This window comes from Danio aesculapii, chromosome 10 (assembly GCF_903798145.1).
Source record: "Danio aesculapii chromosome 10, fDanAes4.1, whole genome shotgun sequence".
In the NCBI taxonomy this organism is placed as follows: Eukaryota; Metazoa; Chordata; class Actinopteri; order Cypriniformes; family Danionidae; genus Danio; species Danio aesculapii.
In genome coordinates this window covers 24,492,446-24,506,002 of record NC_079444.1, presented here as the reverse complement: position 1 = coordinate 24,506,002, position 13,557 = coordinate 24,492,446, and the positions used below count along the sequence as shown (strand labels likewise).

The 13,557-nt window shown below is 26.5% G+C and overlaps 1 protein-coding gene across 1 annotated transcript in view; it reads left to right on the top strand.

Annotated features, from left to right (window-relative positions):
* The window catches only part of hephl1b (hephaestin-like 1b), a 40,408-nt gene that overhangs the window by 8,464 nt on the left and 18,387 nt on the right, over positions 1-13,557 (top strand). The window contains exon 2 of the mRNA XM_056467463.1: positions 11,387-11,631. Within this exon, the coding sequence (XP_056323438.1) occupies positions 11,387-11,631 (245 nt within the window). The remainder of the gene's footprint in view (positions 1-11,386; positions 11,632-13,557) is intronic.

The window sequence follows — 13,557 nt, the reverse complement described above, 5'->3', positions numbered from 1 at the left end:
CCATTGTAAATTCATCTATGATAGTTTTGTGTGCGTAATAACATTGTATTTACATTGTTGTAACAGTGTAATAACTTTGTAATTCCTATATTGTTCTAAAATTGTAACTGCATTGTTATAACAGTGCATTAGCATTGTAATTACTACATTGGTATACCATTGTAATGATGTTGTTGTAACAGTGTACTAAAAGTGTAATTCATATATTGTTCTAACATTGTAAATGCATTGTTATAACAGTGCAATAGCATTGTAATTACTATGATAATATGATAATATGATAATAACTATGATAATTATGAAAATATTGTATGTGATTTGTATATTTTATGTACAGTATTGTCATCTTAGAATTATAAGGTTCTATCTGTCATTTTTGTTATTCACATATTCCTATTAAATGACAACTTATTTACATTAATTAATGATATTGTTATTACATTGTTATAACAATGTAATTACATTGTTATTACATTGCTATAACATTGTAATAAAATTGTAATTACATTGTTGTAACAGTTTAATAACAGTGTGATTCATATATTGTTCTAACATTGTAATTGCATTGTTATAACTGTGCAATAGCATTGTAATTACTACATTGGCGTACCATTGTTATAACATTGTAAATATACATTGTTATAACAGTGCAATAACATTGTAATTACTACATTGTTATTCCATTGTAAATACATTGTTATTATATTGTGATAACATTGTAATTACTATTCTTATGCCACTGTAATTACATTGTTATAACGTAAATTCATCTTTGATAGTATTGTATGTGATTTGTATATTTTATGTACAGTATTGTCATCTTAGAATTATAAGGTTCTATCAGTCAGTTTTGTTATTCACATATTCCTATTAAATGACAACTTATTAACATTAAGTAATTACATTGTAAATACATTGTTGTTACAGTGTAAAATCATTGTAATTCCTATATTGATCCAACATTGTAATTGCATTTTTATAACAGTGCATTAGCGTTGTAATTACTACATTGTTATACCATTGTAATTACATTGTTGTAACAGTGTAATAGCGTTGTAAGTCTTATATTGATCCAACATTGAAATTGCATTGTTAAAACAGTGCAATAATATTGTAGTTACTACATTTTTGTACAATTGTAATTACATTGTTATAACATTGCTAAAACAACGTATTTACATTGTTGTTACATTGCTATAACAATGTATAAACATTTTATTTACATTGTTGTAACAGTGTAATAACTTTGTAATTCCTATATTGTTCTAAAATTGTAACTGCATTGTTATAACAGTGCAATAGCATTGTAATTACTACATTGGTATACCATTGTAATGACGTTGTTGTAACAGTGTAATAAAAGTGTAATTCATATATTGTTCTAACATTGTAAATGCATTAATTTAACAGTGCAATAGCATTGTAATTACTACATTGGTATAACATTGTAATTACATTGTTCTAACATTGTAATTACATTGTTATAACAGTGCAATAACGTTGAAATTAATACTTTGTTATACAATTGTTATTACATTGTTGTAACAGTGTAATAACAGTGTAAATCATATATTTTTATAACATTGTAATTACATTGTTTTAACAGTGCAACAACATTGTACTTACTACATTGTTATTCCATTGTAATTACATTGTTATACCATTGTAAATTCATCTATGATAGTTTTGTGTGCGATTTGTATATTTTATGTACAGTATTGTCATCTTAGAATTATAAGGTTCTATCTGTCATTTTTGTTATTCACATATTCCTATTAAATAACAACTTATTTACATTAAGTAAACACATTGTTATTACATTGCTATGACAATGTAATAACTTTACAGTTACATTGTTGTAAAAGTGTAGCATCATTGTAATTCTTATATCGATCCAACATTGCAATTGCATTGTTAAAACAGTGCAATAATATTGTAATTACTACATTTTTTGTACAATTGTAACTACATTGTTTTAACATTGTAATTACATTGCTATAACAATGTAATAACATTGTATTTACATTGTTGTAACAGTGTAATAACTTTGTAATTCCTATATTGTTCTAAAATTGTAACTGCATTGTTATAACAGTGCAATAGCATTGTAATTACTACATTGGTATACCATTGTAATGACGTTGTTGTAACAGTGTAATAAAAGTGTAATTCATATATTGTTCTAACATTGTAAATGCATTGTTATAACAGTGCAATAGCATTGTAATTACTACATTGGTATACAATTGTAATGACATTGTTGTAACAGTGTAATAACAGTGTAATTCATATATTGTTCTAACATTGTAAATGCATTAATATAACAGTGCAAAAGCATTGTAATTACTACATTGGTATAACATTGTAATTACATTGTTTTAACATTGTAATTACATTGTTTAAACAGTGCAATAACATTGAAATTAATACATTGTTATACAATTGTAATTACATTGTTGTAACAGTGTAATAACAGTGTAATTCATATATTGTTATAACAATGTAGATACATTGTTGAAACAGTGCAATAACATTGTAATTACTACATTGTTATACCATTGTAATTACATTGTTATTACATTGTTAATTCATCTATGATAGTTTTGTGTGTGATTTGTATATATGTTATGTAGAGTATTGTAATCTTAGAATTATAAGGTTCTATCAGTCAGTTTTGTAATTCACATTTTCCTATTAAATGACAACTTATTAACATTAAGTATTTGCATTGTTATTACATTATTACAACAATGTAATTTTATTGTAAATACATTGTTGTAACAGTGTAATAACAGTGTAATTCATATATTGTTATAACATTGTACTTAAATTGTTTTACCATTGTAATTACATTGTTATTATATTGTAATAACATTGTATATACTACATTCTTATGCCATTGTAATTACAATGTTACAACATTGTAAATTCATCTATGATAGTTTTGAGTGTGATTTGTATATTTTATATACAGTATTGTCATCTTAGAATCATAAGGTTCTATCTGTCTTTTTTGTTATTCTCATATTCCTATTAAATGACAACTTATTTACATTAAGTAAATACATTGTTATTACATTGTTATAACAACGTACTTACATTGTTATTACATTGCTATAACAATGTAATAACTTTGTAATTACATTGTTGTAACAGTGTAATAACAGTGTAATTCATATATTGGTTTAACATTGTAATTACAATGTTATAACAGTGCAATAAGATTGTAATTACTACATTGTTATACCATTTTAATTACATTGTTTTTATATGGTATAAACATTGTAATTACTACATTCTTATGCCACTGTAATTACATTGTTATAACATTGTAAATTCATCAATGATAGTTTTGTATGTGATTTGTATATTTTATGTACAGTATTGTCATCTTAGAATTATAAGGTTCTATCTGTCATTTTTGTTATTCACATATTCTATTAAATGACAACTTATTTACATTAAGCAATTACATTGTTATTACATTGCTATAACAATGTAATAACATTGTAATTACATTGTTGTAACAGTGTAATAACATTGTTATTCCAATATTGTTCTAACATTTTAATTGCATTGTTATAACAGTGCAATAGCATTGTAAATACTACATTGTTATACCATTGTAATTACATTGTTGTAACAGTGTAATAACAGTGTAATTCATATATTGTTCTAACAATGTAATTGCACTGTTTAAACAGTGCAATAGCATTGTTTTTACTACATTGTTATAACATTGTAAATTCATCTATGATAGTTTTGTATGTGATTTGTATATTTTATGTACAGTATTGTCATCTTAGAATTGTAAGATTCTATCTGTCATTTTTGTTATTCACATATTCCTATTAAATGACAACTTATTTACATAAAGTAATGACATTGTTATTAACTTGTTTTAACAACGTGATTACATTGATATTACATTGCTTTAACAATGTAATAACATTTTAATTGCATTGTTGTAAGTGTAAGAAACATTGTAATTCCTATAGTGTTGTAACCTTGTAATTGCATTTTTATAACAGTTGTAAACACTGTAATTGCATTGTTATAACAGTGCAATTGCATTGTAATTACTACATTGTTATATCATTGTAATTACATTGTTTTAACAGTGCAATAACATTGTAGTTACTACATTGTTGTACAATTGTAACTACATATGTTATAACAATGTAGTTACATTGTTATAGCCATTGTAAATACATTGTTATAACATTTTAAGTACATTGTTATAACAGTGCAATAGCATTGTATATACTACATTGTTATTCCATTGTACTTCCATTGTTTTAACATTGTAACTACATATGTTATAACATTGTAATTACATTGTTAAAACATTGTAATTACTTCATTCTCATGCCACTGTAAATACAATGTTATAACATTGTAAATTCATCTATGATAGTTTTGTATGTGATTTGTATGTTTTATGTACAGTATTGTCATCTTAGAATTATAAGGTTCTATCTGTCATTTTTGTTATTCACATATTCCTATTAAATGACAACTTATTTACGCTAAGCAATTACATTGTTTTTACTTTGTTATAACAATGTAATAACATTGTAATTTAATTGTTATTACAATCCTATAACAATGTAATAACAGTGTAATTACATTGTTGTAACAGTGTAATAACTTTGCAATTCCTATAGTGTTAAATCATTGTAATTACGTCGTTATAACATTGTATTTACATCGTTATAACAGTGCAATAGCATTGTTATAACATTGTTTTTACATTATAACAGTGCAATAACATTGCTATTAATACATTGATATACCATTGTAATTACATTGTTGTTATATTGTAATAACATTGTAATCACTACATTCTTGTGCCACTTTAATTATATTGTTACAACGTTGTAAATTCATCTATGATAGCATTGTATGTGATGTTATTTTTATGTACAGTATTGTCATCTTAGAATTATAAGGTTCTATCTGTCATTTTTGTTATTCACATATTCCTATTAAATGACAACTTTTTTACGTTAAGCAAATAAATTATTACATTGTTATAACAATGTAATTACCTTGTTATGACATTGTTATAACAGTGTAATAACACTGTAATTACATTGTTATTACAATGCTATAACCATGTAATAACATTGTAATAACATTGTAAGTGCATTGTTATAACAATGCTATAACAATGTAATAACATTGTAATTACATTGTTATTACATTGCTATAACAATGTAATTACTTTGTTGTAACAGTGTAATAACTTTGCTATTCCTATAGTGTTCTAACGTTGTAATTGCATTGTTGTAACAGTGCAATAAGCATTGTAATTACTACAGTGTTATATCATTGTAATTACATTGTTTTAACAGTGCAATAGCATTGTAATTACTACATTGTTCTAACTTTGTAATTGCATTGTTATAACAGTGCAATAAGCATTGTAATTACTACAATGTTATAGCATTGTAATTACTTTGTTATAACAGTGCAATAACATTGTATTTACTACATTGTTATTCCATTGTAATTACGTTGGTATAACATTGTATTTACATTGTTATAACAGTGCAATAACATTGTTCTAACGTTGTTTTTAAATTGTTATAACAGTGCAATAACATTGCTATTACTACATTATTATACCATTGTAATTACATAGTTATTATATTGTATAACCATTGCAAATACTACATTCTTATGCCACTGTAACTACATTGTTACAGCATTGTAAATTCACCCATGATAGTATTGTATGTGATTTGTATTTTTTGGTACAGTATTGCCATCTTAGAATAATAAGGTTCTATCTGTCATTTTTGTTATTCACATATTCCTATTAAATGACAACTTATTTACATTAAGTAATTACATTATTACTAACTTGTTATAACAACGTAATTACATTGTTATTACAATGCTATAACAATGTAAAACATTGTAATTACATTGTTGTAACAGTGTAATAACATTGTAATTCCTATAGTGTTCAAACGTTGTAATTGCATTGTTAAAACAGTGCAATAGCATTGTAACTACTACATTGTTATACCATAGTAATTACATTGTTTTAACCGTGTAAATACCCTGTCATTACAGCGCAATAACATTGTAATTACTACATTGTTATACCATTGTAATTACAGTGTTAATATATTGTAATAACATTGTATTTACTACATTCTTATGCCACTGTAACTACATTGTTATAACATTGTAAATTCATCTATGATAGTATTGTATGTGATTTGTATATTTTATGTACAGTATTGTCATCTTAGAATTATAAGGTTCTATCTGCCATTTTTGTCATTCACATATTCCTATTAAATGACAACTTATTTACGCTAAGCAATTACATTGTTTTTACATTGTTATAACAATGTAATTACCTTGTTATTACATTGCTATAACAATGTAATAACATTGTAATTTAATTGTTATTACAATCCTATAACAATGTAATAACATTGTAATTACATTGTTGTAACAGTGTAATAACTTTGCAATTCCTATAGTGTTAAATCATTGTAATTACGTCGTTATAACATTGTATTTACATTGTTATAACAGTGCAAAAACATTGCTATTAATACATTGATATACCATTGTAATTACATTGTTGTTATATTGTAATAACATTGTAATCACTACATTCTTATGCCACTTTAATTACATTGTTACAACGTTGTAAATTCATCTATGATAGTATTGTATGTGATGTTATTTTTATGTACAGTATTGTCATCTTAGAATTATAAGGTTCTATCTGTCATTTTTGTTATTCACATATTCCTATTAAATGACAACTTTTTTTACGTTAAGCAATGTAATTACCTTGTTATGACATTGCTATAACAATGTAATAACATTGTAATTACATTGTGTATTACAATGCTATAACAATGTAAAAACCTTGTAATTACATTGTTATTACATTGCTATAACAATGTAATTACTTTGTTGTAACAGTGTAATAACGTTGCAATTCCTATAGTGTTCTAACGTTGTAATTGCATTGTTGTAACAGTGCAATAAGCATTGTAATTACTACAGTGTTATATCATTGTAATTACATTGTTATAACAGTGCAATAACATTGTAATTACTACATTGTTATTCCATTGTAATTACGTTGTTCTAACATTTTATTTACATTGTTTAAACAGTGCAATAACATTGTTATGACATTGTTTTTTTACATTGTTATAACAGTGCAATAACGTTGCTATTAATACATTGTTATACCATTGTAATTACATTGTTATTATATTGTAATAACATTGTAATCACTACATTCTTATGCCACTGTAATTACATTGTTACAACGTTGTAAATCTATGCTAGTATTGTATGTGATGTTATATTTTATGTACAGTATTGTCATCCTAGAATTATAAGGTTCTATCTGTCATTTTTGTTCACATATTCCTATTAAATGACAACTTATTAACATTAAGTAAATACATTGTTATAACAACATAATTACATTGTTATTACATGGCTATAACAATATAGTACCATTGTAATTACATTGTTATTACGTTGCTAAAACAATGTAATAACATTGTAATTACATTGTTGTAACAGTGTAATAACATTGTAATTCCTATAATGTTCTAACACTGTAATTGCATTGTTATAACAGTGCAATAGCATTGCAATTACTACATTGTTATACCATTGTATATGAATTGTTATAACATTATAATTACAGTGTTATGACAGTGCAGTAACATTGTTATTACTACATTGTTATACCATTGTAACTACATTGTTCTTTATATTGTAATAACATTGTATTTACTACATTATTATGCCACTGTAATTACATTGTTACAAAATTGTAAATTCACCCATGATAGTTTTGTATGTGATTTGTATTTTTTATGTACAGTATTGTCATCTTAGAATTATAAGGTACTATCTGTTATTTTTGTTATTCACTTATTCCAATTAAATGACAACTTATTATTATTAAGTAATTACATTGTTTTTACAATATTATAACAACGTAATTACATTGTTAATACATGGCTATAACAATGTAATACCATTGTAAATACATTGTTATTATATTGCTATAACAATGTAATAACATTGTTGTAACAGTGTATTAACGTTGTAATTCCTATAATATTCTAACATTGTATATGCATTGTTATAACAGTGCAATAACATTGTAATTACTATATTGTTATACCATTGTTGTAACAGTGTATTAATATTGTAATTCCGATAATGTTCGAACACTGTAATTGCATTGTTATAACAGTGCAATAGCATTGCAATTACTACATTGTTTTACCATTGTAATTAAATTGTTATAACATTGTAATTACATTGTTTTAACAGTGCAATAACATTGTTAATACTACATTGTTATACCATTGTAATTACATTGTTATTATATTGTAATAACATTGTAACTACTACATTATTATGCCACTGTAACTACATTGTTACAAAATTGTAAATTCACCCATGATAGTATTGTATGTGATTTGTATTTGTTATGTAGAGTATTGTCATCTTAGAATTATAAGGTTCTATCTGTCATTTTTGTTATTCACATATTCCTATTAAATGACAACTTATTTACGTTAAGCAATTACATTGTTATTACATTGTTTTAACAACGTAATTACTTTGTTATTACATTGCTATAACAATGTATTAACATTGTAATTACATTGTTGTAACAGTGTAATAACTTTGTAATTCCTATAGTGTTCTAACGTTGTAATTGCATTGTTATAACAGTGCAATAAGCATTGTAATTACTACATTGTTATATCATTGTAATTACATTTTTATAACAGTGCAATAACATTTTAATTACAACATTGTTATTCTATTGTAATTATGTTGTTTTAACATTGTATTTACATTGTTATAAAAGTGCAATAAAATTGTTATAACATTGTATTTACATTGTTATAACAGTGCAATAACATTGCTATTACTACATTGTTTTACCATTGTAATTACATTGTTTTTTATGTTGTAATAACATTATTATTACTACATTCTTATGCCACTGTAAATACATTGTTACAACGTTGTTAATTCAGCTATGATAGTATTGTATGTGATTTGTATATTTTATGTACAGTATTGTCATCTTAGAATTATAAGGTTCTATCTGCCATTTTTGTTATTCACATATTCCTATTAAATTACAACTTATTAACATTAAGTAATTACATTGTTATTACATTGTTATAACAGTGCAATAACATTTTAATTACAACATTGTTATTCTATTGTAATTACGTTGTTTTAACATTGTATTTACATTGTTATAAAAGTGCAATAAAATTGTTATAACATTGTATTTACATTGTTATAACAGTGCAATAACATTGCTATTACTACATTGTTATACCATTGTAATTACATTGTTTTTATGTTGTAATAACATTATAAATACTACATTCTTATGCCACTGTAGTTACATTGTTACAACGTTGTTAATTCAGCTATGAAAGTATTGTATGTGATTTGTATATTTTATGTACAGTATTGTCATCTTAGAATTATAAGGTTCTATCTGCCATTTTTGTTATTCACATATTCCTAATAAATTACAACTTATTAACATTAAGTAATTACATTGTTATTACATTGTTATAACAGTGCAATAACATTTTAATTACAACATTGTTATTCTATTGTAATTACGTTGTTTTAACATTGTATTTACATTGTTATATAAGTACAATAAAATTGTTATAACATTGTATTTACATTGTTATAACAGTGCAATAACATTGCTATTACTACATTGTTATACCATTGTAATTACATTGTTTTTATGTTGTAATAACATTATAATTACTACATTCTTATGCCACTGTAGTTACATTGTTACAACGTTGTTAATTCAGCTATGAAAGTATTGTATGTGATTTGTATATTTTATGTACAGTATTGTCATCTTAGAATTATAAGGTTCTATCTGCCATTTTTGTTATTCACATATTCCTATTAAATTACAACCTATTAACATTAAGTAATTACATTGTTATTACATTGTTAAAACAATGTAATTACATTGTAATTACATTGTTGTAACAGTTTAATAACATTGTAATTCCTATATTGTTCTAACATTGTAATTACATTGTTATAACAGTGCAATAACATTGTACTTACTACATTGTTATACCATTGTAATTACATTGTAAATTCATCTATGATTGTATTGTATGTGATTTGTATATTTTATGTACAGTATTGTCATCTTAGAATTATAAGGTTCCATCTGTCATTTTTGTTATTCACATATTCCTATTAAATGACAACTTATTAACATTAAGTAATTACATTGTTATTACATTGTTATAACAACGTAATTACATTGTTATTACATTGCTATAACAATGTAATAACATTGTAATTACATTGTTGTAACAGTGTAATAACGTTGTTATTCCTATAATGTGCTAACATTGTAATTGCATTGTTATAACAGTGCAACAACATTGTATTTACTATATTGTTATACCATTGTAATTACATTGTTGTAACAGTGTAATAACAGTGTAATTCATGTATTGTTCTAACACTGTAATTGCATTGTTATAACAGTGCAATAGCATTGTAATTACTACATTGGTATACCATTGTAATTACATTGTCATTATATTGTAATAACATTGTAATTACCACATTCTTATGCCACTGTAATTACATTGTTATAACATTGTAAATTCATCTATGATCGTATTGTATGTGATTTGCATATTTTATGTACAGTATTGTCATCTTAGAATTATAAGGTTCTATCTGTCATTTTTGGTATTCACTTATTCCTATTAAATGACAACCTATTTACATTAAGTAATTACATTGTTATTACATTGTTATAACAACATAATTACATTGTTATTACATTGATCTAACAATGTAATAACATTGTAATTACATTGTTGTAACAGTGTAATAACATTGTAATTCCTATATTGTTCTAACATTGTAAATGTATTGTTATAACAGTGCAATAAAATTGTAAATACTACATTGTTATACCATTGTATTTACATTGTTGTAACAGTGTAATAACCGTGTAATTCATACCATTGTAATTACATTGTTTTAACAGGTTCTATCTGACATTTTTGTCAAAATTGAGTTATTTGAATATTCTTATTAAATGACAACTTATTTACATTGTGACTCATTCATTTGTTATATATTTTGTTATAATTCAACTAATTCAAACTATAATTCAATACCTAATTCTGTTTCTCCATAAATATTTGCGTAAATTTTCTTTCATTAATGAGTGCACGCAATATATTGAGTGCATATATCAAATGCACTCAATTATGGAAGACAATTATCCCTTTAAGCTTACGATTCTTCAAAAAACTCTTCTTATTTTCTTCTTCTTTAGGCAGGCAGCAGTATTTCTGCAGCGCGGGGCTCGGCGGATTGGCAGTGTATATAAAAAGGCGATTTACAGGCAGTACACAGATTCTTCTTACTCTCAGGAGGTCTCCAAACCCCCCTGGCTGGGTTACCTGGGGCCCATCATGAGGGCTGAAGAGCAGGATGTTATCAGAGTGCACATGAAGAACTTTGGTTCCAGACGTTACTCCATGCATCCACACGGCGTCTTCTATGCTAAAGACTCAGAAGGTAAAGCCTCTTTTTGTCTCATTCACTCCTTCTTGCTGATCCTTTCCATTTCTACCTTGGGCTAGAAAATAATAAGAAAGATGATTATGGTGACGTTTTTTCCTAATTTTGAATTGTTACTGACAATTTTCTCACAATTCTGAGTGTATATTTTTCTATTGCTTTAGTTTTCACAACCTTGAGTTCATTTATCGTAATTTACCATTTGCATATTTCAGTTCTGACTTTTTAAAATCAGACTTGGAACTTTATTTCTCAAGATGGGTGTTTAGGTGATCTTACAATTTTGACTTCTATCTGTCTCAGTAGCAAGATATAAATAGATTAGTTTTTTCTTAAAATTCTAAATTTACAGTTTACAATTGTATGTATCAGAATTCTGATGGCTTTTTTGTCAGAACTGCAATTATATTTTTCCACAATTGCGCACTTCTTACAATGTTACAATAATAAATTTGACTATTTTACATTTCATAATTCTGAGCTTACATTAAACAATTCTAACTTTTTTCTCTAAACAGTGACCTATTTTGTCATTTAATGTTACATCTTATGTAATTAATTTTACCATCTCACTCGAGGGCGTAGCAACCGGGGGGGACGGGGGGGCACATCCCCCTCACTTTTTGGAAACAGGTTATTCTGTCCCCCGACTGGCCCACACGTTTTATTTGACCTAGCGGCCGCAAGTGTTCTCTGATTTGTTACTTTATTTGAGTGAACGATCACTCAACCAATCACATCGCGAATCTCTTGAGCGTCTGCCACGAGCTTCATTCATTCACTTTGCAGTCAAAGACAGGGATGACGCGGAAGAGAGCAACAGCTACAGCTGGGTAAATCACGGTAAATCACTAACGTTACAGAATCCTACTTTTGTTCCGTTTTGAAGTGAGAACCGTAAAGTCCCTGGTGCTGGTGTCTTGTCTGGCGCTGAGCCAGAAAAAGACAGCGGGGTTAAGTTGGTTTTGTTTTAGGTATTCCTGACACATTCAGTGATAGACGGCATTAACTAAAAAACCTCTAACCCTAAAAAGATCTAAACTGTATTCCCTACAAAAAGACAAAGCTGGTTATGTTTCACAGCTGGCTTTCTTTTTCGCTCGATATTACGAGCACTGCTTGAGCAGTCGCAATATGCGTTTAGCCAGAGAAAGCTCGCGCTGAGCTAAGCTCTCAGTAAGGGACCGTCGGAAAAGTGCTTCTTTTTTTCGTTTTTTTTTTTTTCGAAAACAAGACCAACTTAACTCTGCTGAGAAAGACGTGTTATATTATCACAATTATGCAGCCTTTTTTACGGCCTATTGCTTAATTCATGATTTAGACATGTAAATACACACAAGTACTAGTAAAACAAGAACTTTAGCGTTTGTAAAACACACAAGGAAGTCTAACAATCCATTAAAATATAATTTGCCGATGTGTTTTAATCATATCAGATACACATACTGAAAGTAACTATAAAGTTGAATCTACTCCTCTCTAAGTTCACTAACCACTTACTTGCATGTATTTGGTGAATTTACATGTTGAATCCTGCATGTTCTGCTTTTATGAATGACGCATCGGCCGCAAGTACACATGGCGGTGTCCAGCTCACGTTGTATGTGTAGTATCAACTTGCAATTTTGCAATTGCATTGTAGTATTTAAAAATATTTTCACACAGAGTAATGCTTAATTTAAATGTGTGTGGTTCTGTTTATTTATTGTTATTATTAATATTTTGTAATTATTTTAGAATTTTGGTTAAAAGATTAATAAATAATCTTTATTGCTAATAAATCATTAATCACTTTTGGCTGACCATACAGCTGTCCCCCCCACTTTTAAAATGGCTGTTACGCCCCTGATCTCACTATTTAGATTTTTTTAGAACTGCAAATTTTTTTCACAATTGCGTGTTAATTTACATATCGCCATTTTG